Below are 27983 nucleotides of genomic sequence, written 5' to 3' on the forward strand. Positions count from 1 at the left end.
TCACCGAGTTGACGGCCGGATGGCCGAGCGGTCAAGGTGGCAGCCTACCGCTCTGGGGGACCCGGGATCGAATCCGAACGGGTCGAATAATCCCCAGGAATTTTTCGGGGGGTGGTCCGTTCGGATATGTCGGGTCCCGTCCCTCACCACCCGGTCGCCCCATTGTGGGCCTGGCCGAACCCATAATGGGCCTTCTAAAAGAGGCCCTCTTAGTGCCCACAGGGCGGAAAGAGTTAAAAAAAAAAAAAAAAAAAGCTCACCGAGTTTATCAGAATCGGTGACCCCAACGTCATGCCGTTCCCTTCTTAGTAAATTTGTTCGTAATTATTTTTGATGCCTTTTTTTTGTAACTCTTTCCGCCCAGTGGGCACTAAGAGGGCCTCTTATAGCAAGCCCATTATGGGTTCGGCCAGGCCCACAATGGGGCGGCCGGGTGGTGAGGGACGGGGACCGACATATCCGGACGGACCACCCCCCGAAAAATTCCTGGGGATTATTCGACCCGTTCGGATTCGATCCCGGGTCCCCCAGAGCGGTAGGCTACTAACCTTGACCGCTCGGCCATCCGGCCGCACTATTTTTGATGCTACTAGTAGCTCGGATCAATATATCATTAATTGAAGATAATTACCATAGTGTGATTTAGTCTCGGAAAAAACAACCAACTAGTTTCGCCGGACAATTTTTATATCGACTGTACTGTACATAACGCAATCACGCGCTTTTTCTGGAGGAAAAAATACGCAGTGAAGTCAAAATCATGAGTTAACTACACCAATTTTCAAAATGCCGTTTACGACTGAGGCGACACTTACAGTGAATGTGAAAAAGAAAAATACTTACTTAACCGAACCGCAATTCTAATATTTCTATTTGATGATGACAACGAAAAATAAATTAAGGTCGTATTTCCTAAAATTATCACAAAACGTGATATTTCGTACAGGTTGGCAACACGAATTCAGTAATATTTTATTCGTCCAATGAGAACACGGGATATTTATAGTTGTCTGCAAGTTATCCTTATTCTAGACAAATAAATGGTATTTTATTTATACGAATAATTGGAAAATGACAACTTGTCCTAAACTCGTCGATGCTGGAGTAGTTAAAGAAGGATTTTTAAATTTAATAGATTTTGTATTGTGTGATTGCGATGGTAAGAAATTATCGATGAGATAATCATCGGAACGGAACAATAATATGTTTAAAGATTAGTTTATTGTTTCTTTTTTATTTTTTAAAGAATATAAATCAATAAAATTAATAAGAAAATAAGTATTTGAGGTTAAATTTACCTATGGCGGCTCGTCTCTGATTCCAGCAAACAAGAAAGGAAACAATGGAGACCACGTTCTAACCTAACCTATTCTAATAATTTGGTTGGTAGTAATTATGGTAATTTATTAGAATAGGTTAGGTTAGAACGTGCGTTCCCACTGTTTCCTTTCTTCTGTTTGCTTGAATCAGAGACAAGCCGCCAGTTTGTCCACCATGGGTAAATTTAACCGTATTTGATACTTAGACTTGATTTATATTAAGTGAAATTTTCCGAAACGTTTCGTTCTTGCCATTTGTATTTGATAAGGTCAAGACCCATGCTATCGAGTACCTTAGTAAACAAGAGGTTGCATTTGACATACTTTTTATAGACAGCTTTGCCAAATTATTGTCCATACTGGTCTCCAATTCCAATGTAGTTTTTTTATTTTGTTCTGGAGACTAAATTGCTTACGGATAGAGGGATTCAGCTATTCTGGATTTGTACTGCTTCTATAAGATTTATGTACTCTTGTTATGCACTTTGGTACGATCTTTTGAGGCAGTGGTATTAGCTCGTGCCCCGATACTCCAAAATGATATTGGTATGTGGGCCACCTGCTTTGAGTATGCTCCAAAGTTATCGAATTTGTGAAGAAAACGTTTTCTTGCCTGCCGTCCAAAATTTTTGGGAGCTATGGGTGGCTAGACTATTCTATGGGAAAGCTAAATTTGGTGGATTTTCCACTAAGTTGGCAACTTGCTTTTAAGTCGGTATACTGCAGATATAGATGTCTTTGAAATAGGATGTTTGTTTCGTTTTCTTATTACTTAACACCAGTATTACTAAAACAGTTGACAATATTTGTTTTGTTTTATTGTAGTTTTATTTAGTATTAGAACTCAAAATATTTGTATTCTATTAAGTTAAAACCCACAGTTTGGTGAAGATGTTGGATATTTATTTCTAAGGTGAACCCTGGGTTGCATTCTGGGAAAAAGTTGTCGGCGTGCCCCTTTGGTATGTGTACCGACGGTTTCCCGCCTGTCCTAGACGTACGGGAGGCTCTTCTGATAACCGATGATAATTACTTCTGGCTTTATAACCTGTTCTATTTGCAAAAACTCTTGGTTCTCTGTTGTGGCCATTATAGCAGAGCTAATTAAGAAAGATGTAGAGTTTAGGATTTTTACTGTACTTCTTTCTGTCATTATTCTCTCTTATATTTACAGATGTAGATAATACATCATTAGTCAAGGATAGCTCTTGCAAGGAATTGATAGTTTTTGTTAATGTTATCTTTTTACTCAACAATAGGTTTTTCCAAAAAATGGGAAGAGAAGGATAATTTTATAACTTTTTCAGATGTATACATATACTAAACAACTGTGAGGCTTAATTTTGGGGTTTATCACAAATTCAGCTTGCTTCCTACAGTTGTTCCATCGTTTTCATTTCCAACTTCCTTACTATACCATGACTATCAGCATCTTAATATGACATCCCTATTTAAATCTCTCTTTGTATCCCCATTTGATGGATAGACAATTGGAATGTGCTCTGTCTGCAGTTAAGAAAGTGGATTACTCTTTTGCAAAGTTCAAGCATCTCAAATCTATGGTTTCGAGATTACTTTTTCCGATTTTTACTATGGCTGAGGAAGGATATGGTGTCCAACATACCTGTGACATGTTATATTATGCCTTCAAAAATACTATGTTATACCTTTTCTGTCTTTTCAGAAAATATAGATATATCTTTCCTATCAAACTGCAATCTTTGTTACATTGAATATTTTGCAATGATAGGGACTAATATTCCATGCAAGAGAGGTTGAGGATCTACAAAATTCCTTTAAAACATTTGATAGTGTCTAGGTTTTCTTACATAGGAGCTACCTCCAAAATGCAAAATGCAAGTATGTAGATTAGTTGAATACCAAGACTATCTTGCATAGTATATATTCCACAGAACTAGCTGAGAGCATATTGGAGCATAATTGGGAGCCATTATCAGAGGCCACTTACTCCACCAGTACACAGATCAGAACATCTTATTTATGTGAGAGACATTACACATCCTAACTATTGGAACCTATAACCAGCCCATATTTAAGCTGCCTGATTGTTGGGCAATTAAATCTTCCAAAAACATATGGGTCCTGCTTGAGTGAGTCCTAGTAAGCTGTTAGCAACATTATTTTATTAAAAATATTCATTTTTATTCCGAATTTTTTTTAAAGAACAAAAACATAAGATACAAAAACTTTTATAAGTTTTCAAATGTTTTGTATGTTAAAAACTTTAAAATGTGTTCCATTTTCAAATTTCTTTTGAAGTTTATTTTTCCAATGTTCTAATTCAAACTCTTGTCTGAAGATTATAGTTATGCACTGTTGAAAGTACTAGTGTATTTTTATCTAAATAATGTCAAGTTTAATTCCAAAAGACAGTCTTTTAACTTGTCTTATTGGTGTCTGTGCTTTCTTCAGATCTTGATAATATTTTATAAAAACAAATTTGCAAAATATTTTTAAATGTCTACAATTTTCAGTTGCTTTAATTTATAAGAATGTATTATTAAAACGTATTAATAGTAAATAGGCTTGAATAAAATATAAAAGTAATTTATAAAAAGAATGAAAAGAATAAAAGGAATATGCAGAAGAAAATTAAAGAAACATTTAAAATTAACATATATCTCTTGAAAGTATCATACATTATCAGGAGAGAGATCATACATTATTTAACTTTTATTGGTTAATGTAGATAATGTCCAGAAATTATCTGAAAACATAAATTTGATTACATTCTAAGAATAGCTGAAAAGCTGCATATAATAATCACATTACAATTCAAGAATAAGAAAAATAAAATTTGAAAAATTTTTCATTATTAAATTTCATTATAATTAGGTAAATTTAAAGCATTTTGAACAATTACTTAATATCAATCAACATTTCAAGAATATGAACATAATTTATTTCAATAATTTATATATTTTTGTGTTTGGATAGACCTATAATTATATTGTAAATAATAAATAATGCAAATTTTTTGATATTTCATTCACAAATTTATTATTATTGTTTAACGATTAAATAAATTACCGTATATACTCGAATATAAGACGATCTCGCATATAAGACGAAGTGTGACTTTAAAGATCAAAATAAAGAAAATTAGATTTATTAATACAATTCCAATTTTATTTTGTTTAATCACAAGTAAAATATGAAATGCACATAAATGCACACATTGTCTTGTAAAAATTTGTAAAATCAACATCATCATTTGTTCATGTAAAGCTGGACAATCGGGAAGCTTTTTTGCCAATTCTCAACAGTAGAATTCACTCTTTGTCGATTACACTTATGAGTTTCTTCGAATTCTGATTTCTAAATAATCGTTTGATTTCACATGGGAATGAATTAAAACTTATATCAGGCTTCTGTGTAATTTTGGAATTCAATTCAAAAGCTTTGCTTTTCCTATTGCTATTCATCTTTAGTCCTGACAATACACAAGAACGATTCAAATGACCCAGATAAAATACTTTTGTTTTTAAACACCAGAAGGTGAGATCTGGTAAAAAATGTGAATACACAATTTACAAAAATTATACAAAAATTATACAAAAATGAAAAGAATCCCTTGCTCGCATGTATAGGACGACCTAGGTTTTTGAAGCAGTGAAAAATGGACAAAAACCTTGTCTTATATGAGAGTAAATACGGTATATCATTACTGGTAAATGCTTCAACAAATAAATATTTTATTTCGTATTTAGTAATTTTTTCTTCCTCATGTTCTTTATTCATGTAAATTCACTACACAATCATTTATATAAAACATTTATATTCATTATTATTATCTATTTAATATATATTTTCTTAATGTATAAATGAATGAGCATATTTTTATTCATTTTTAGGGGTTTTATGGAATGGAGAAGAGCCTATTCCAGGTTCTGCTGAAACAATTAATATTTTAAAAAATAAGGTAAGTATATTTGTTATATTCAAATTAAGCATATAAAATAATGGTTGCTTCTCCCTCAATACTAAAATATTTATTTATACACCTATCCCTCGATTTACATGGAAGATAGGTTCCTGAGAATAACGTGTAAATCGAATTTGTATCTTTTTGAATGTAAAACCGTGTAAATCGAAAAGTATGCAAAAAACGCATAATTTCGTTGTTTATTAATTATGAATTTTTTTCAATTTTTTAAAGGTACATAAATCAAACAAAAATATTGAAAGGGGAAAAAAATACAGTCAAACCTGTTTTTATGCGCTCTTTTTATGTGCGATTTTTATTTGTGCGATTTTTTTAATGCGAATTTTTAATTTGTGCGGTATAGTTGGCGACTAGTCTCGTGCGATTCGTCATGTCTTACGTTGACTTATTATAGCTAAATAAACTTATTATAGCATAAATGCACTTATTATAGTAATATTATTGCATGAATATGCGAAAAATGAAATAATTTACTTTTTAAGTCAACAAAACACCACCTGGACAAAAATATGTAAAACAGACGATAGACCAGACGATGCAGTCAAGTGCTGACATCTGTTGTCAATAAATTCTATTTCGTACGGTTTTGAGTTATTTTCTATGTGAGACTTTTTTTATGCGGTCTCTGTTGACCGCATAAAAAAATATTTTTTAATTGTGTTGCGAAAACTATTATTTACAGCCATTCGTGAAGTTTCGTGAGATTTTTTTATGCGTTTTTTAATGCGGTCCCTATCCCCCGCATAAAAACAGGTTTGACTGTATATTCTTTTATTAATTAAATACAAAGTACAAAGGAACAAAAAATAAAATCTGAAAGATTCATAAAATGTAATGTAATTGTGTAATGTAATGTAATGTAATTTAAAAAATGTAATTAAAAATAATGTAATCGTTTGTTACTTATGAATATGAAAAATTAAAATTTTCTGGTTTAAAACTATGTGCAATGAATGCAACTTCATGCGTATGGGGGAGTACCCTATATCGGTTTATCGGTTACTATTTGACGGATTGAAATAAAACTGTCACCTAGTATCCTAAATATCAACTATAACATATAATTAAGGTGGATTGGAATATAGATGTAGATTAGAGTTAAAAATTGTTCCTTTTGATTTTAGCCAGTTTATTTTCTACATTTATTTTTTAAACCGTGTAAAAGCGAAAACATGTAAAAGAAGTACCGTGTAAAACGAGGGATAGGTGAATATGCAATTTATCTTTTATACAGAAATATTAAAATTTAATATTTCATTAATAATTACAGATTATAAGCACATAAGCTCATTTCAAAATAGTCTTAACTTAGAAAATTGATTAACTTTCTGAAACATTCTAAAGATTCACTGCAACATTCATTTTATACACTCAACGACAAAAAAGTTATGCACCGAGGTGTTGAGATCAAATGAAACATTATTAGGTGAATGTAATGATGATGGTAATAAGTGTTTATCATAGCAAAAACAGAATTTCTTGTGGAACAACAGTACAATTTAATTAAAGATTTCTAGGTCAGTTTGTTGCAAACAGTTTGATGTGAGCAATTTGACATGAATACAATTTGACAAATGGCCTTTAATAATAATAATTAAAATTTTTATCTGCTGTTTGAATATATAATATAGCAGGAATGTGATAAAATAATCAATTTTATAATGTTTATGGAATACATAAAAATCCAAAATTTTATCATTTGGATGTTTTTAAAATGTATTATCCAAACTGGAAAAATTTCACTATAATGATAAACACACCTTGCTTACTTTTCTAGCAGGTAGTTGTGTGGATTACAAAAGTTTTTGGTTATTTTTAGAAGCTTGCTTCAGGTTGTTCTCTTGTATGAACTTCTTGTTTTGAATCTTTCAAATTGTCAGAGGAGATTCTGTTTTGAACTTCTTATATGTAGCAATGTTTTTAAACAGGAGTATAGCACCTGCCCAGACTGATATCTGAAAACTTAAGATGTTAGTTTTAATAAAAAATCTACATTTTTAATTAAAACTAATACCTTAAGTATATTTTACCTTTACATAGACAGTTAGTTTTTTAAAGTATTTGCTTTGTTTTTTACATGTTATTAAACAATTAACACTAAATATTAGACAGTTTGTATTTTTTGCATTTTTGTTTCCATTTAACAATATTTAAAAGTGTTTCATTTTATACTTTGTTTTAATACTAATTTTTTCTAAATTTCTTTGAGGTAGTTGGACATTTTTCTTTCAAAAAATATAACAGCTTTTTCAATGTTAGATGATTTGTTTCCAAGAGCTTGTCCAATTACATGTCCTTAAGAGCTTGAAACCTACAAAAGTTTTGCAAAATGATATAAGTATGTTAATGGCAAGCATCTATGAAAATCTATATTTTAAAAATTCTGCAACGTATTTCATTTTTTTTACAATTGTCTTTTTGTATAATATTTTTTTCACGTGCTAGAATGTCATTGCTAATCATCACATACAAATCCATTAAGTTTTTTTTTGCTTGTCAGTCTTTTTTAATGGAGTGTTGTACATTTTTTAAAGATTTTTTTAAGCAGAGAAATAATGTTTATGAAAAAGTGTATAATGACCAAACAAGAAGAATTGGTGTTTCCACTTGGGGTTATCCTCTTTAACTTTGAATGAAGTTTTACTGTATTTATATTGTCTTTGGAAAATTGAATTCTTATGTAGCAAATGGAATAACAATTTCAAAGTAAAAATATTATCTAACAATTTTAAATTATATTTTTATTCTATTTAATTTATGAAAATTCAGTTCTACTGTTTACTGACAATCATATAATTATACATATTGAAAATATGTATATTGATGTGAATTTAGAATAAAACATTCAGTTTTTATTTTGTTCTTGTGCATTTTGGTATTTTTAATACAAAAACAGGTTTCTGTAAATATCATTCCAGTTACTTGTTCTTTATGAGAAACATCATTAAATGTATTGCTAAAACCTGGTAACTTTTGTTATAGTTAAATAATTTTAAACTATGTAAAATCCATATTCAATATGAATAAAAAATAAATATAGATTTAAAGTATAGATTATTCTAAATAATTATTTACTCATTTAAAATGTGAGTTGAATAATTTTAAGTTAAATTTTAATTAATTTTTAGAAATTTTAAAACTATATGTTTTTTTAATACAGGGGAAAAAAGTTTTCCTTGTTACCAATAATGGCACAAAGACCAGGGACCAATATGCAAATAAATGTAAAAAATATGGCATTAACATATCTGCAGTAAGTAATTTATTTATTGTTTAAGATATATATTAATTAGTGATGTAACGAATATTCGGTTACTACCCGGTATTCGGCCTATTCGGCCTATTTTTCACTATTCAGCCGAATACCGAATATTTAAATCACTATTCGGCCGAATACCGAATATTTAGTCACTATTTGGCCGAATACCAAATACCTCAAAACAGGAGTAAGAAATAACAAAAACACAGTAAATTAATCATTTTGGTAACTTTTATTAATGCTGAAAATTAAATTATAATTATTAAAGTTAATAAGAAATAGCATCTAACTCTAGTATTAAATTATTTTGTAATTAAATAATATTATAGCGTTTATCTAGCCCGATATCTTATGGCATTGATGGCGTGTAGGTTAGAATGTATCGGGCATTAATGTTATTGTTTAGTTAATTATGTTATATTCGTATTCGTGTATATTTTAATATTTATACGATATTTTAAAATGAGTTACGAAACATTTGATTGAAACTTATCGTATTTAATGAAAGAATTATTTATCTATTTCTAGAAGATGAGTAACTAATATATAATTTATTTTATATATAAAACAAAGAATGAGCATTTTTCATTATATGCAAAAGATAACATTTGAAATCATGTTAATTTTAAAAATATTGACAAAAACGATAGCAACAAAATATCACAAAACTTCACAAATAGAAAACCCCCAATAATATATTTGAACTGTTCCACAACTGGGCAGAAACTAGACCATACGTCCCCACTAAAGTATATCCTTAGGGCACTATTCAGTCTACAAATACGTAGTAAAAACAAAATTTTAGTGCTTAATTAAAGAGTTAAAAAGATCGATTGCAAATAAAATAACTTATAAGTTATAACTTACATCTAAATACCAACAACTGCCGAATCATATCGGGCTATTTACGGCTATTACATAAATTATAAACCAATTTGGCCCTAGAGGTAGACGTTAGGCTCCATCTCATATTAACTTTAATAATTATAATTTAATTAAATTAATTTAAATAATTTAGACCTACTGGAAGAAAAAATCGTAGTGACAGTGGGCAAATAGAGAGCAGGGTGCGCGATCCTTGCCATAATTTTTGCGCGCCAATTTTTGTACGTGCGTTAATCAAGCCGAATAGTTTGGCCGAATATTTGGCCATTCGGCCACGCTCCTGGTCGAATATTTGGTATTCGGCCACTCTCTTAGCCGAATATTCGGTATTCGGCTGAGGTCGAATATACTATTCGTTACATCACTAATATTAATGTTTTGATTTCCAGTTTTAATAATTTTATCATTTGAATTATTTAATTCAGTAATGATTTTTTTGTGGATTTGAATGCATTAAATTTCTGAATTTATACTGTAATTAATTAAAAATGAATCATAATAGTTAATAAACAAAAATAAACATCATAGCACAGCATCAACCAATTTCTACAAAACTTTGTACATATATTCAAGATAGTTCCAGCAATGGCATAGGCTACTAACCACTTACAAAATCCTTTGATTTTACATGCTTTGATAGAGTTATGATATTGTTTACAAGAAAAAAAATAGCACGAATAGAAAGTTTTATCCAGAGCTGGTGGGTTTGAAATGAAATGTAAATTTTGAATATGATACATACAACATTAAGCAAAATGACATATGATAATGAAACCAGCTTTACTGTAGGCTAAATGATATAAATAAAATATAATTTGATTAATATTCTAATTAGGATTATGTTCACAATATCCAGTATTTATTTCCTGCCTCACAGAATCAATATCAGTGTTTATAAAGAAAATTTAAGAATGATAATGTCAATGATCAAAAATTTTTTTTTTCTCAACAATGTTGAAAGAGGTCTTATGGTATTTCAATTTTAATGATTTATACAATAAGGTATTGAAAAGAAAGCAATTTATAGTATAAATGTTTATTATAAAAAGCTTCGAAATAATTGGTTATTCCCTCAATATACACTGGCATGCAAAACTTAAGCAACAATATAATTTTTAAGCAGACAGCCATGAAATTGTAGAAAAGGGCTTGTTGTGATCAATACAATGAACACCCTAATTCAGTAGAAAGATGATTCACATGCAAAAGTCAGGAAGAAGACATTAAAAGTGACATAAGGGTACATAATGCATGCAGTCAGCACATGCAGTGTAAGACTACAATAAAAAGAAGGATGAAAGGTGCTATTAAAGAGTTTGCTGCAAGTTCAAGTGAGTTTGTACATGCAATATGGCTAGAAGAAACCATCTGGATGATTTTACACATGGTAGAATGATTTCCAGGTGATTGATTGCAAAGTTACGGCAAAAAACAATCATTGCTTAAATTTTGCACACCAGTGTATTAGTAAAACAAGCATTAACATCTTACTAAATATGACAGTGTTTATTGAACAGATTATTTAAAATAAGTTTTTTATTTTGGAAAACACATGATATTAAACTATATACAGTGGGTGATCAGTTAACAAACAGTTTGGACTGCAAACAAATTGGACAACAAATACACATTCAGATAATGAACATTTCACAGAATAAACACAAGAACATTCGTTATTTTACATCGAAACGATGTAAAATAATGAATACCAATTGGTCTTTCCTTGTCTCCAGGTGAGAATTTAAAACCTTTCGTAGTACAGGAGATGTTGACATTGATGCTCAACCCAACACCGCTTGGATCGTATTCCTCCGAACTTAGAAACTCTCCCTTGTAATTTCAGTCTTTTTACTTTTCTGACAAAGAATTTTTTATGGTTTTTGCGAGATTGTTGGGCACTAGTTAAGTTATCTGTCAGTTTTTATTTTCAAAAGGCGAGTGCTTTACTGTCCCATCAGAAATTCATTAACATTTTAACATCAAATTTCGAATTCTGTCCAGGCCTCACATTCACATAATTTTTTTGTGCACTAGTGATTCTGATCTCTGAATTTTTGTCAGTGCTTTAATGAACTTTTTATCTAAAAAAGAAACTGATTATATTATGGAGCCTAAAAAGAGTGGAGTGTCAAGAACTGTGCTCACCATAGAAACCAAACGAGATAATAGCCGAGGTAGAGAATGAGCAGAAGTCTGATGTTGCTAGACAGTACAGCTTGAACAGGTCTAGAGTAGGCACAATCTTAGCTAAGAAAGATATAGTCAAAAATACTCAAGCAGCTAAAGGAGTAATGAAAATCACATCTGAAAAACAAAGATGTGCCATCTATGAAAAAGTGGAGAGATTGCTTTTAATTTGGGTAAAAGAATGGGAAATGAAAAGAGATGTAATTTGTATGACTATCAACAAGAGAAAGCTACAGAAATTTTTGAAGAACTGAAGAAACAAACTCCACATTCATCACATGAGGAGATAGAATTCAAAGCTACCAAGTGGCAATTCATGGTGAGTCTGTTAGAGCAGGATGGGAAGATGTCAGAACAATGGTGTTAGAATGGCATGCAAACCAGGTTGAAGTTAATAGGCTTGCAGATAAAGAAGGTGAGAAGTTCTGTTTCAAGTTTAGAAAAATTCATCAAAAAGGAAGGATATTATCCACAACAAATTTTCAATTGTGATGAAACTGGAAGTGCAGGCCAAACCATACCAACATCACAAAAGATGAGGAAAATATTCCTGGGCATAAAGCCACAAAAGATCAATTGACATTACTTTTGGGAGCTAATGCTAATTGTGATATGAAGCTTATCCCACTTCTTGTCTATCACTCTGAGAACCCTAGAGCGTTCAAAAAAATTCCATGATTAAAGAAAGACTGCCAGTGATGTGGAGAATGAATATGGAGCATGAATATGGAGCATGAGGCTCTTTTCAAAGAATGGCTGTTTGAAGTTTGTGCCCCAAGCATCAAGGATTACTTTCAGATCAATGAATTGCCACTGAAAGCACTGTTGCTATTGGATAATCTACCAGGACACCCAAAAGACCTTAAAGATAAATTGCTGGAAGATTTTCCCTGGCTGACAGTTTAGTTTCTGCCTCTGAATACCACTTCATTGATTCAGCCAATGAATCAGGAAGTTATTATGGATTTGAAGAAATTGTACATTTGTGCACTGTTTCATCAGTGTTTTGAAGCCAGTTCTCTTCAACAATGACATTAAAAATGTCTTGGAAAGAAAAATCTGATATTTTTGAAGCTATCTGGCTCATTCAAAAGGCGTGGTCAGAAGTCACTCAATGACAGTTGAATTCTGCTTAGCGAAAGCTGTGTCCCTCCTGCATTCAGAGAGATGGAGATGATGTCCCTGAAATTATGGATGAAACTATGACAACTGTTAGAGATCTCGAATTGACGGTGAATGAAGATGACATTGAAGAGCTCATAATGGTAATTGATCTGATGACAGAAGAAGTCTTGAATGAAGAATACCAAGAAACTTAGCAAAATATGTTTTCTTCTGAAAAAGTGGACAACGAAAGGGGACCAAAGATGATATCTGCTATAAAAAATCTTTTGAAGAAGTGGGAAGATGTCAGTACAACAGTCTTAGAAGGCATGCAAATCAGGTTGAAGTTAATAGGCTTGGGAATCTCTACAATGACAATGCTATTAATTACTTCCGAAAAATCCTGAAGAAAGAAAAGCATTCAACATTGGACAGATTCTTTAATACCCCAAAAATGAAAAAAATGACTGATAAAAATACAAGACTGTGGATGTATGTATTATTATTATTATTACATATAAATAAACATAGTAAGAAAGTATATAATTTTTTATTTATTTTTTGGGGTCTCCAGAAGGAATTAATCAATTCTCATAAAAATCTATGGTAAATTGATAATCGGTTAACAAACAATTCGGGTAGCAAACATAGTCTTGGAACAAATTATGTTTGTTAATTGATCACCCACTGTATTTCTTTTCCATTAATAATAATTGTTTCAATTTTTTATAATCTCTTTTCAGATTATTTATTGTATTTTATAAATTTTTAAATTTTACATTGATTGAAAGTAATGTGATAATTTTTAATAATCCTTATGAAATCTTTTACAGTTTAAAATACTTTACAAAATAATTTATTTAGTTTTTTGTTTTAGGATGAAATATTTACTTCTGGCTATGCTTTATCATTTTATCTTCAATCAAAGAAGTTTGAGAAGAAAGCATATATTTTGGGCTCAGTAGCTCTTCAGGAAGAATTAAACAAAATGGGAATTTCATCTCTTCCTGTTGGGGTAAATGTGATATTTAAATATTAATACAGTAAGACCTTGCTTAACATGGGGGATGTGTTTCTAGACGACAAAGTGCTAAGTGAAACAGCATTAAACGAGGTTATTTTAACACAGAGTAAATAGGGATAGGTGAACACGCGACCAAAAATAAACAAATTTTAGTATAATTTTAAGTTATTTTTATATCAATTTGCATAATAAAATATGTTAAATAACACAAACATATGCACACAGAAGTGTAAAGTTTATTTTTTGTGACTAAGGTTGTGCCCTTCTGAAATTTTGTTTCTTGCGATAAAGTTGTGTAGTTTTATTTGTCTCCTTTTTTCTTTCCTTAAGCAAATGTTGATAGCGGAAGATCACATCCAAAATGCCTCGTTTTGCTTTTGCACACCTTTCAAAATCTGGATCATTCGCTACAATTTGATCAACAATTTCTGTTATTGTTACCAAACTTTTACTAAGGAAATCTGTAGAGAAATTCTTTGGGTGCTTCGTTTTTAGAATCATTATTTTCCAGTTCTATACAAATTTCTTTTTCTGCCAGTTCTTGAAGGTCGTTGTTGGCAAGGCTCATCAGAAACCTGCGGTAACTCCTCAATATCCTGCTCGTCTACATTTCCTAGTCCTACTGTATCGGTTAGGTTGACAATTTTGTCAACCTAACCGATACAGTGATAGGCTCTTCTTGTTGAGGATTCTTGGATTCCTTCAGTCATAACTTCTTCCACATTCTGTTCATGCATTTATCAGTTAATTCTTGCCAAGTGAAGTCGATATTTCCTATGGCATCCATGATATTATATTTTTTTCTAAAATTGCACAAAACAAACATAGATTTAAGGAAAGTATAGTACTACTATGAATTACCATCTTTTGCTGATTGGTTTGTGTTCGTAAATAACCGTATTATATACGAATCAATAAAATGCTGCATTAATTTGAATTTGCATAAATTTTGAGTGTTTTTTAGGCTTCGAGCAGACCATGTTATATCAAATCAGTGTTAATTGAGGCAGCATTAAATGGGGTCTTACTTGTAGGTCTTATTTGTAGTATCTTATATTTAAATATAAGATACTACAAATAATTTAATTTTTATACAAGAACTTTTATTTTATTAAATTTGAGAATAGACTACATTTTATATTTCATTTTTTTTTTTTTTTTTACTTTCTGCTGCACTGAGAGGGATTGTTAATCATGTGTATTGTGTATTTGGCCAAGGTCACAATGAGGTAGCTAAGTGATGAGAGACAGGCACAATGATGTATCCAGGACTGCCATAAAAAGTTTTGGGGTTGTTTACCTGCCCAGATTTGATCTCGGGTCCCCAGAATACCTTTACCACTTCAACCAGTTGGTCATTATATTTTACATTCAGTTTTCCGTATCAGTAATTGAAAATATTTTTTTTTTTTTGCTTATTAAAATCTCTTAAAATTAGAAGAATACTTTTAAAATCTTTAAACAAAACAATGTCTACTGCATTGGCTGTCCTTTTATAAAAGTTAATTTTATTAAGGGACATTTATTTGTCTATTTTCACTTTTTATTGTTTATTTTATTTCTGTAGTTATTTATTTATAAATCTCAACAATGATTTCTGTTATTTATTTATTTATTTTAAAATTCTTCTTATAGGTTTTTAAAAAATTTTTCTTATAGTTTATTTTAAAATTTTTGTATTCATGTTCTATTTTAAGTTCTATTTTATTGTAACTGAAGATCAGTTAAACTGATTGAAAACATTATTTAGTAACGTCATTGCTGGATTTTTTAAAGATGTGTTTGTGTTGTAATTTATATATCCAGTTGATACAAAAAATATATGGATATTTTAAATGTTTGTAATTTATATAAAAAGTATTTTATAATGGAGAGATTTTTCTAATAATTTTTCTTTCTTTTTTTTTTTTTTTGAAGTTCTGTCAGATGTTAAATTTTTAGTTAATGTTAAATGTTAAAAATTAAGACACAGTCGTTCCGGTAAGAAAATAATAATGTAATAAATTTTAAATTTTAGCCCGAACCTATGAGTAGTACTTGGACTGACTATATTGAAAATGTTACCTTGGATCCTGAGGTAATTTTTTTGTTTTTTGATATATTATTAGTTTTTTACATATGAAGAATAATGAGAAATGAATTATATACACCAAGTTCAACTGTGTATGTATGTATGTATATGTATATATATGTATGTATATATATATATATATATATACACACACACAGTATTATTACAGTCCATGTTTATTATAATATACATTTATGATTATAATGAGCAAATGCCATAACAATTTTAATTTATACATATTTCCATACATTTTCTCAGTTATAAAAAGGTACTTCATGGATATACTGAGCAAATTTTGGTAGCTATACAAACATGCAAACATTCTTGATTGTTCAAGTAGTAAGAAATGTGATAAGAATTGTTGGAAGAGATAAAAATGAAAGGGTTGCTTAGTTTTATGACCTGCATCGATTACACACTTATTTCTCATAAAAATTTCTTTTTGGAGACCACCCCTCCTGTTTCTTGCCTAACTTCCAGCACTACTATGCCAATTTACGTAATCATCATCACTACAATTGTAAAATTACCACATACTCAACTTAGAAACAAACCCTTATTTGAGAAAGATGTCTCTAAAGAAAAGAAAATCTCTCTCAGTTTATGAAAAAATAGAAATTATTTGCAACTTAGAACATGGTGCTGAAAACATCCAAGTGTGCAGAAAGTTTTTTTGTCATCTTTGACAATAACATTATTATCAAAAAATAGAGCAATCATCAGTTTTAAGATTTGTAGATGAAGTGACTAACTGAAATTGGACATATTATTAATTAATATTATCTTTAATCACAAAAAATAAATTGTTAAATATTAATTATATTATAGTTTATATAACTATTAATAAAAATACTGTATAATGTAATTACATATATTTTTTTAATCAACTTATTTAGAATTAAAAATTAAAAGATAGATATCGCTTATTATCAGTGACTTTGCTACAAATTTTGCTGCTGTGGGGCACCCCTATGTGTTTGCACTCAAGGCAGCTGTCCATTCTCCCCTAGTTATGTCACTGCTCTTCACAGATATAATGACTAATGGTTATAACAAGGAAATCTTTCTCATTATAACTGAGTTCAACTGTATGTGTGGGTGCATGTGCATATGTTGTAGCCACATACTGAAATTTGCTATTTCAAGAAGTACCTAGACTTTTCTTTCAGAATCTAGTTTTTGTGATCACTTCTTGAAATGCTAACTTGATTTCTGTAAATACTGAAAAGGGTATATGTTTCAACATCTCTCTAATGGAACTAGACATTTCATGTAATGTCCAGTAGCTTATTAGCATATGGTAGAAAACAAAACAAGTAAACATGTTTCTGCACTTTTGTATATTGTAACTTTTGTGAATGTGAATTATTTGATTAAAAAAATATATCTTTTTAATAAATTTGTACTAATTTTAGCAAAAATTTTTTTTGTAAACATAACACAGGAAAAAATATAAAGAGTGGTCTGTTTTAATCAGTCCACTGGAATAACATGAAAAAATGCATTCTACAAAAAAATCATTGAACCAAAAATGTTATTCTTCAAAGGGGCCACATGTTGGGTTGTCAATTATATTATAGATGTTGCTACAATTGATGAAAATAGGATCAACTTCATTTTCTTAAATGAGAACTTCCATGTTTTATTGCATATTATGATTTTACATAAAAAAATACAATTATACCTAAAACAGTTTTTTGAAAGATGCACTTATCAGAAGTTATGAGCATTTAAACTTTTACATAGCCACCACACCAGAGGTGTGTCTCTGGATATGTGTGAAGTTCATTGAATAAAGGAAGAAAAATCTTAAACGATCATTAGGAAACTTATTATTTGGTGGAATTATGATCAATATCATCTCTCTAACAGGCTTTAACATATTGTCATACTAGTTTTGTGTCAGTATATTATTTGAAGAGAAAGAATAATTCCACCAAATAATAAATTCCTAATAATTTTTTAAAGCATTTTTATTCCTTTTTTTCAACAAACTTCAGACCTGAAGATGATTTTATTAATCAAAAATGTTTATCTATTAAATTTTTTTACTGGAATTTTAAGGTTTTTAACGGTGTATAATTAATGTTCAATAAACTTCACAGATATCCATGGCCATGTGTTGTTTGATGTTTGTATATTCCAAATCAGCCTCTTGTTGTTACTGGATACTGAAAATTGATATTATTGAAAATATTAAGACTAGACCCCAGATTGGAAACCCTGATTTAATTTCTCAACTACAGTAGAGCATCGATTATCCGACCCCCGATCAACCATCACATTGGTTAACTGACCGCGTTCTAGTTCGCAAATTCAAATGTCCGCTAATGATATGACACTACAATATTTGGCTATGTCTTGGCTACTTTAATATTATTTTTGTTAAATTTTTGCTTGTTTTAGCTGGCAACACTAGCTTGACTATGAGAGGGAGGCCAGTATTTAAATGAGGTTTAATTTTATTTAACGATGCTATCCAATTGCTGTTTTTAAAACGTGTGCAAGATTTAGCAGCAAAAAAACGAATATCAGCTGTGAAGCAAAAGAAAATTTTGGACTTCTTTTTCTAATGTATAGGCCTACTTTATATAAAATATGTAACCTGAATATATTTTTTTTGTTTTATATTTTTAATGTACAGTACTGTATTTATTTTGTGCAAAATAAAGAAATAATTTTTAACGATACAATAGCAATGATTATTTAAAAAAAAATTTTGTTAGGCTTAACATCGATGAAAATTCAATGCAAAGTAGGTTAATAGCAATATACTAATATACTAATTACATGGGATATACTAATATACTAACGTACTATACTAATAATGTATTTTATCATACTTTTCGGTTATCCGTTTTTTCAGTTATTCGACCAATCCCAGTCCCCAATTGAGTCGGATAATTGATGCTCTACTGTATATTTCAAACTTTGAATTTTACATCTAAAATGAATAATAAGATTATTTAAAATATGTTATCAATATTGTAATTTTTGCATTTATGATGTAATTGGTTCCTAGAAAAACCATCATTAAACAAGTCATCATAAATTAAATTCTAATTTTTCATATATATACTATCATAAAATGAAGTTTCATTTCCAGAATAAAACTTTTCATTGTGTAATATTGCTTCAGAATTATTGATTAATAGAAAATATTTAGTAATTAAATACATTTGTTACATTTGTAAATAATTAACTAACCAACAACTGAATTAATCAGGCAGGAATTATGCTACAAATATTAAATTTGGAAATTATTATATGAATAACAAGGCAGATGTAAGGTGCCATCTCTTAATGGAAAGAGTAACTAAATATATTTTAATTTAGCATTTAGAATAGTCTAGATATAATTCTTTTCTTCCAAAGTTTAAATGTGTCTGGAAGGGAGGAGTTGCTCAGAGGTCCTAGTGGTGTAACTGGTCAGCACGCCTCATGGTAAGTTGAGGTTGCTGGTTTGACTCCCGCTCTGGGCTGATTATTTTCTTTCAGACTATTCTAAATTCTAAATTTAAAATTAAAATATAATTACTTCTTCCATTGAGAGATAGTGCCTAATGTCTACTTTGTTATTCATATAATAATTTCCAAATTTAATTTGGTTGTTGGTTAGTTGATTATTAATATATATTTGGTTATTGAGATGTTTATATAGTTATATTTATTATTTGTACTAATCATAAAAACTGGAGTTGTAATCTAATTCTGTTAAGTGGGAATCTGTATAATAAGGTGATTAGCATATTTCAAATTGAAAGGAAATGGAAAACTATATACAAAATTTTGGATGGAATTAGAGTTTCATCAGGCACCATAATTGTGGGTCTGGCCAAACCCATATTGGGTATGAGAAAAAAGACCTCTTAGTGCCAACAACAAAAATAGCCGAAATTGAAAAAAGTATAAAATATGCAAAAATTTCCACAAGGACATACATGTATCCAGTAATCTGCATGTTACAATATACAGAAGTCTGGAACATTGTTTTGTTTTATGCCATGTGCAAATAAGTTATTGGACATTTCATGAAATGGCTAATTTCATTACACAGGTGCTGAAATATACACCCATTTCAATACATGCAGAAACCAGGTTAACATTTCAAGAAAGTGACCAGAAAAACTAGAAGCTTTCTAGTTTTTCTAGTCACTTCTTGAAATGTAGATAAATGTAGACTTCTTGAAATGAGGATATGCTAGTATTCCAAGAAATGGCTAGGCACTTTTTGAAATGGCAAATTTCTGTATATATAGCTACGTACATATGTATGCATGCACAAGCACACACACACACATATATATATACACTCTTTCATTTAACAATTGTCTGTACAGATTTATTGCCATTAACACTGATGATCACTTAACAATAATACTTTTTCCTAAATCATGATTTTTTTTTGATGTCATTCAAACACCTGTTTAAATCTTTGGTTACAAACATATTTTGGTAGGGACTTCTTTAATTTCACTTTTTTTTTTTTTTTTTTTGCTTTGTTAGTAACAAGTTTTTCTAAATTGTCCACTGAGTAACTATCATCTTTAGCAATTAATAAATTTCTTACATCCTCTTTGTCCACAGTTTTGAAACCTATTGATTGAGCCAACTGGATAACTTGATTTCTAATCTATTGAATGTTATTTTCTTTTTCTAGTACAACTTACTATTTTCTTCATACCTCATTTATTGCAGTACACCACGTTGAAACACAGTGTACAATTTTACTAGATCTTACAAAGTGTAAGCAACAACTAAATTGTTCTGATGATGCGAGAAACTGTTAAAACAGACACACCTAAAACTGGGAGTAGGTGACAAATTGCAGTCATTAGGTAACCAAATAAGTTCTGAGCATGACCTTGATATTTTAATATTTTTCAAATGGACTTGAAATTGTGGACTTCATTATTTCAAGGCTTCGTGACCAAAGGTAACAGGGAGCTGGGGTATGCTTCTATTAGGGATAGACTGAACTGAGTTTTTTTTTAATATCAAATAATCATTCAGATGTTAATGTTGCCAAATATTGAATATTTTGTTTTTCTGACTATCAAAATTTGAATATTTGACTAAATATCATCTGATTTATTTTGAAACTGCCAGAAACACGAGGCTTAGTCTAAGCCTTAGAATAAAGTGGAAGGTAGCATCATCTATTCAATAATAAAGATTATATATGGTTTTATTTTTGAAAAATTATTATGTAATGAAAAGTAAAAAAAGTCTTGCCATTGTGAATGTAAAAGCATTAATTTTTCTTTATTACAATTTATCACTCTTGAATTGTGATTATTAATAAATAATAATTGTTCAAGATCATTTATTAAAGTTATATTTGTTTTGGGAAAGAGTAAATAATAATATTTTTAAATATCTGAGATTTTAAATATTTTCATTCTACTATTGATAACTGCACTATTATTAACCTCAGTGTGACTACTTTAATGGTGTAGTAAAAGTTTGTTTCTTGAATGTTTTCAGTCTTCTTAACTGATCTTCCTTTGGAAATTTATAATTCAAAAATGAATGCAAGCTTTAATTTATTCTAGAATCACTTAACTTGAATACTAATGTTTTTGTTGTCATTCCAAACAATTTTGTGGCAAATATTGCAATTTTATTTTTATAGGATATATCAGTCATAAATTGTTCCTGATGATTGTGCTCGGCAGAAATCACTTCTCATGTCATTCGTGGCTCTGGTAAATTCTTTGACTCTGAAGCCCATTTTTATTTGAATGGTATAGTGGACACTCACAACTGCCATGTTTAGTCTTGAGAAAGCCAACATGTTTATCAATAAATTTCTTTTCATCAATCAAAAATCACAATGTGGTGTGGGCTTGCAGAATTCATCATCATTGGATCATATTTTTTTGAAGAAAACAGTACATCTGGGCACTATGATGAGTTATGTCAATGCAATTAGATGTGGAGATATACTTCAAAACTTTGTTATCACTACAGTTCAACAAATAAATTGTTTGGATAACACAGTCTTTATGCAAGATGGAACACCACCCTTGGTGTCAATGTGCAAAAGTTATTATGTCAGGACTTCATGAGTAAAAGAGTGATTACTTGATCATTTCCAACAGCATGGCCATCGTAATCACCAGTCTTGTCCCCTTGTGATTTTTGGTCATGGGGATACTTGAAGAGCCTTGTTTATTAAAGTGATGTTTCTTCCTTGAAAGACAGAATTTCACTACATTCAAAATAATTGCATCTGAGTCACTTACATTCCACCATTGAGCACATTGTTCATCAAATGCATGCTTTAGAACAGTAAGATAGAGGTAATTGTAACGATGGTGGACTTCACGCTGATCACTAAATAGGCAAGAGATGAGAAAATTAAAAATTTTTGGTTCAAAAAAGGATTTTAACCGTTATTATCTGCCTGATGAAGACGGAAATAGTTTTGTCGAAAGCGCTAGTATTTATAGCAATATTCGTACATAGTTTAACGCCTGAATGTTAATTTTTTAATCTTTTGCCTAGTAAGATAGAGGACACATACATAAGAACCATTAGTCTGATTTAATTGCTACTTGAACATTTCCATGTATGGAATGTAAAATTACCTATGTGACATTATATTGTATTGTGAGTTACAAAAAACTCAATGCACTTTGTGTCTCAATTTCTTTATATTGCACAAATTTTATGACAGCCTATCTAATATGCAAACTGCAGAAACATTAGCTCTAAATTTCCCTCTATTGGAAAATTTTGTAAACATTTTATTTGCAAAGTAAAAATCCCAGGGTTAGGAAGGTATGCATACTAAATTTGATTACATTTTGTCCATTAGCTCTTTCTACACAGAGCTCTGAATACCTCATGTTTAATTATAACCATCCTGTATAACTAGTTTATCAAAACTGAAATAAATTTTAACGAATTAGTTATCAACTTTTGAAAAATTATTTAAAAAATATCATCAGCTGAATCAATGAACTTGACAGTTGCTGATGAATTTGGATTATTTATGATGATAATGATAAAAGCATAAGAGCGTCCCTTGGAAAAATTTGATGGAGATGTAATTTGTAATCTACAATCAGCAGTCAATGCTTTGAGGTTAATCTCATTATTTTATATATAAGCAAATATGATAAAGTTTTTGATCTATTCATTGTGCCATTATTTTAATACTTAATGAGAATATTTATTTTAGGTTGGTGCAGTTATTGCTTGCTTGGATGAACAGTTTAATTTTCTTAAACTTTTAAAAGCTTGCAGTTATTTAAGAAATTCAGATTGCCTTTTCTTGGCAACAAATATTGATGAAGCATTTCCTGTAATAAAAAATTTAATTGTTCCTGGTAAGCAATAATGAAATATTTTTTTAATTATTAGTTCTCTTTTATAAAATTCAATTTTCAATTTATATTGTTTTAATCTATTTATGAATAGGAACTGGACCAGTTGTTGCAGCCATCAATAATGTTACTAAAAGAAATCCCATAATATGTGGTAAACCATATAATCCTATATTTGAAGCAATTCAGTCTAGTCATCCTGATTTAAATCCAAATAAGTGCATTATGATTGGTGACAGGTAAAAATAAATATTTAGCATTAAATAATAAAATAAACAATTGGTTAAAGGTCAGTTGTTGTTTTCATTAATGTATAATATTGAATGTTTTATGAAGACTTTTTTTAAATATTAATGTTTCATTAATATGATGTATTACAATTAATATAATTGTAATATCTTCCTTGACCCATTAGTGCATAAACTTTCCTATCCAAATTATCTGAATTGTTGTATGTTTTCTTAAGTATTTGACTATTAGTTATGGTACATATTTGTATTAAAAGTCAGGAATGTGAAAGCATCTCTGTTTGCTACTTTGCTTGCTAGACAAATTCTCTGGGCTGTTTCAAATCTTAATGTCTGCTCCACTGACACTCTTTTTCTAGTATTAATTCACAAATGTCACATACTAGTCTATCTCTCAGCATATTGTTCAGATCTACAAAATTACAATGTTCACGTAGATGACAAAGTTTTGCGATATACTCTGAAATTGTCTCATTTGATAACTTATTCATCTTATTAAAATAAAATCTCTGTATTATTTTGTTAGGTTCAGTGTTGAAGTGATCTTTTTAACAATCTAGTTATTTCTTCACATTTCAGATTGTTCATTAATTTCAGGCCAGCCAACGACCTAATCAGTCACTAAGTCTGATTCAATTACTGTTCAAGGAATTCTTTTTTCTTTGTTCATCGTTGATACTGTTTGCAGGTAGATAAAATCACAAGCATTCTTCATATATCTTCCAAAAATCCAGTGTATTAGTATCAAATTCTTAAATACTCTTAATAGTTGATATATGTAAGCTTGAATGTAAATTTGAAGTCTTACAGAAAATCAGTACTTACTTGAAAAACAGATAGAATCCTCTTTCTGAAAAACAAAAAGCCAAATATTGTCTTAACTAATATGAATAGAATAACAAGTTCAAAGCTCTTTGCAATAGTTTTATATTGCATTCCATTTTACACATGTGACGCTGACTACACAAAGACAATGGATTACTTTGTTAGCCATTTTTTATATCCCCAAGCCCTGGGGCTATGGTGTTGGCAATGCATAACAGATGACATTACTTTTTTGTTTTATTTTTTAAACTCTATAATGTCGACATTTGTTTTACATTAATTAAAATAAAATTTTATAAAATCTAAAATATTAAATAACTTTCAATCTGAGCATGCATTAGCAAAGACAATACCTTATTATAGTGGACTTCATACAAGCACTGTATTTCTTGGCAGATAAGACAACCTTCAGATAAGACGAGGTATAAATTTTCGTCAAAGTTGTATAGTTTTAGCATATATCTGTTCTATAAGACAACCCCCAAACTATCAATGGCCTATGAATTTAGTTTAGATCAGCGATCATCATCTGAATAATAATACTGTATAGTGTATACGAAATTATGTCCTATTTGTAATTTTTCAAATGAACAAAGTTTATTTTCTTGCATCTGGCAGCACTGCCTTGCAATTGTTGCAAACATTTGCACTGATTCAGCATTTGGGTAATGACCTTGACTATTTACAAAACCTTCTATTTTGTGCACATACCCTACTCTCTACTAGTAAATAATTACAATTTGTCTGTTTTTTTATAATGGTTTTAATTTATATAAATTTCAATCTAATTTTTTTTTGTATCTGTCCTATAAGACGACCCCGGATTTTGGGGGCCTTTTTTTTTATGGTTCAACTATTGTCTTATCTGCCGAGATATATGGTACTTAATCATGCACTTATGTATTATCTTTGCTGATGTGTGTTTGAAGACAACTTGTATGCATGGTAATTAGCCTTAACAGGGAAATGGTTACTGAGAAATTTACTCCTGTACTCATTTTCCTCCCCATAATTCAATTGCAGATGTTATGAACTGTCCCAATTATGTAAATTAAATGCAAAAATAAATGTGATTTATCATTTTTATTTTATGACTAATTTTCTTTATCCAGCAATAATAATAAAATAAACTCAGAATAAATTAAACAGAAAATAATTTTACACAAATAAACATCCACTAAACCTGATAATGTCTAATAAAATATAAATACACACCCACTGCCGTTAACAGCAGTGAGTGTGCATTTATATTTTAGAAAATAATTTTATTGATATTAAAGTATTTCTTAAAGCTTTTTTTTAATTGTAAATAATTATTGAATAAAATTTAATTATTTTTCACTTTTTATATTTTGTATTAGACTGAAGATTAATCTGTATCTTAATTGTAAATATTTGTTAAAAACTTAAATCTTAATTTGTTCAAATAGGTCAGGGTCATAAAAACAGTGGGATATAGAGCTAAATACCTAATGTCATTTCTTATGAATGTATGAATAGATAATTGGTGGGTTCATTGCTTGCCACTGGCTGGTTGTATAGTTGTGAATTAACTTTAATTCATGATTGGAATTTGAAATCAGGATACAACCTGCCCAATTGCATAACTTACATTCCCTTCCAAACACTGATAACCCATGGGTTATCTACATGAAATTATAGTAAATATGGACTTAAGCACAGTCCACTTTTTTGGATTGTATACTATAATGGATTAATTACTAGTCATTACTATCAATTAATAAACTAAATAGGATGTTATGAATTTTTGCTAACTCTGAAATTTAAATTTTAATAACTGTTAACAAAATTTAAATTTTATTTCATTCCTCCATTTTCATATCATTCAAAATTTTTTCAGATGATCATTGTGACACTTTTTTCATATACTCATCATTTCCAAACAACATAAAAAAAATTGAGCATAAATTTTGACTCTTTTAAAACATATAAAGAAAAAGAAAATTAAATGGGTAAATAAAGCTCTTAACACAAACATAACCAGCTATTGTAAGCCCTTACTTTTTTATAGGTTTTGTCTTATTGTTCAATACTAATATTTTTGTTCTGTATCTATATAATGTCTCTAAAAAAATTGAGCCAAAAGTTTCAAAATTGCTTCAAAAACCCTGGTAATACACAAGAATTTAACTTTCAATTGTTGATGCTATAACTAACCAAAAAAGTAAACAATTGAATGGATAGTAAAAGCATTGTGATATGAATGAGCTGCAATTTTTAATCATATTTTTAATTTATTTAATTCAAAATATATACTTTTGACCTTCATCTTTCTAACACCATTCTCAAGATTAAGGAAGGACAGACAATAACAGTGGCAATTTATAGGTCTACAATTTTTTCAAATTGCAGCCCAACTATTGAAAGAATTGCATTCATAACTTACTATGTACACTGCATTACTACAAACAAACTACTTTAAACAACCTTTAGAGTTAGAGTAAAGAATTAATTTTACTGCAGAGTAAAGGTTGTTTGAAGTAGTTTGTTTGCATTCATAACTTTTCTTGATCAAATGGTATTTATAAATGAATGAGCAATTATTTATTGTAACATTGTCATAATGCCAAATTGCTACTTTTAATCATATGTTTAATCCATTTACTTTAAAATATATACTCCCTACCTCAAATTAGTATTGGCTTGCCTCGGTACGTCATACTTTTCCTTTAACAATAGAATCATGTTGATCATCTAACACCTTTTGGGGAAAATTTTTCAATCAAAATAACGTGAGTCGGCAGTTTGCATTGGAAGTTCTTATGTAGTTAATTGGGGTCTCCTGCCCCTAAGCTTTCCATATCTGGTCTCGTCTTTCATCTATCTAACTCCGTTCTCGAGATTAAGTTAAAGACAGATGGACAACAGTGAGAATTTATAGGTCTACAAATTTTTTAAAGTTGCAACCTAGTTATACTGGATTGTACTGTACATGTAATTTATGCATCTAGTCAAAGGTTAAAAGTTCAGTCATTAATAAGAATGACAATTAATTAGAACTATCATGGAATAAAATATTATAACAATGAATATAAACTTTAATATTGTATTAACTTTAATATGTATTGATAGTATGAATATATAAATATTATTAAATTACTTAATTTATTAAATTTTAAAGGTTGGATTCTGACATCTTGCTTGGAAAAAACAATAATTTGAAAACACTTTTGGTATTAACGGGGACTCATAACTTAGAAGATATTGAAGAACTCAAAAAGAGCAAGAAGTTTGAAGAACAGAATTTAGTTCCTGATTATTATATTCAGAGTTTAGGTGAATTAGGAAAATTGCTTAAATTATAATAATAAAATTTAATTTATTTCAGATTGCTAATTTATTCTAAAATATTTATTGTAATGTTGTATTGCAGAGCTTAATAAATTTTAAAATTTAGTCAATTATTTTTAATAGTTCAAAAACTTAAATATTGCAAAACTTGTGATAATCAAAGTAAAGAAACTAAGAGAGTGCTTTATTGCATTTACGTATTGAAAGTGCATTTATCAGGGATTCGCACAGTATTTTAAATACAGTATTAGTCTGTGATGAATATTTGTTATAAAGTATTTTTATGTTGTTGTTGTTCTATTAATTTAGTATATGAAAAAATAAATATATATATATATATATATTAGTTTTATATATTGTATTACTGAATTTTTAGCATCTTAAAATAAATGTATTACATGTAAAAATTTATCAGTACTTTATTGTTCATTTATTATTGAAATATAGA

At 29.5% G+C, this 27983-nt stretch overlaps 1 protein-coding gene across 1 annotated transcript; it reads left to right on the forward strand.

The window, feature by feature from the left end:
* The first annotated feature begins 980 nt into the window (after positions 1-980).
* Positions 981-27805, forward strand: LOC136970280 (glycerol-3-phosphate phosphatase-like). Its single transcript, XM_067265007.1, has 8 exons — positions 981-1159; positions 5195-5262; positions 8447-8539; positions 13599-13736; positions 15763-15822; positions 23006-23153; positions 23245-23389; positions 27366-27805. Exons 1-8 carry the CDS (start codon positions 1072-1074, stop codon positions 27547-27549), a joined length of 924 nt encoding a protein of 307 aa, XP_067121108.1. The 5' UTR covers positions 981-1071; the 3' UTR covers positions 27550-27805.
* The last annotated feature ends 178 nt before the right edge of the window (positions 27806-27983 follow it).

The sequence above is a fragment of the Centruroides vittatus genome, unplaced genomic scaffold (genome assembly GCF_030686945.1).
Source record: "Centruroides vittatus isolate TY-2023 unplaced genomic scaffold, ASM3068694v2 contig_10, whole genome shotgun sequence".
Lineage (NCBI taxonomy): Eukaryota > Metazoa > Arthropoda > Arachnida > Scorpiones > Buthidae > Centruroides > Centruroides vittatus.

Coding starts and splice junctions, on each gene's coding strand:
- LOC136970280 (XM_067265007.1), top strand. CDS start 1,072: ATGACAACTTGTCCTAAACTCGTCGATGCTGGAGTAGTTAAAGAAGGA. Junction 5,263..8,446: donor TTAATATTTTAAAAAATAAG/GTAAGTATATTT, acceptor TTTTTAATACAG/GGGAAAAAAGTTTTCCTTGT. Junction 13,737..15,762: donor TTTCATCTCTTCCTGTTGGG/GTAAATGTGATA, acceptor TTTAAATTTTAG/CCCGAACCTATGAGTAGTAC.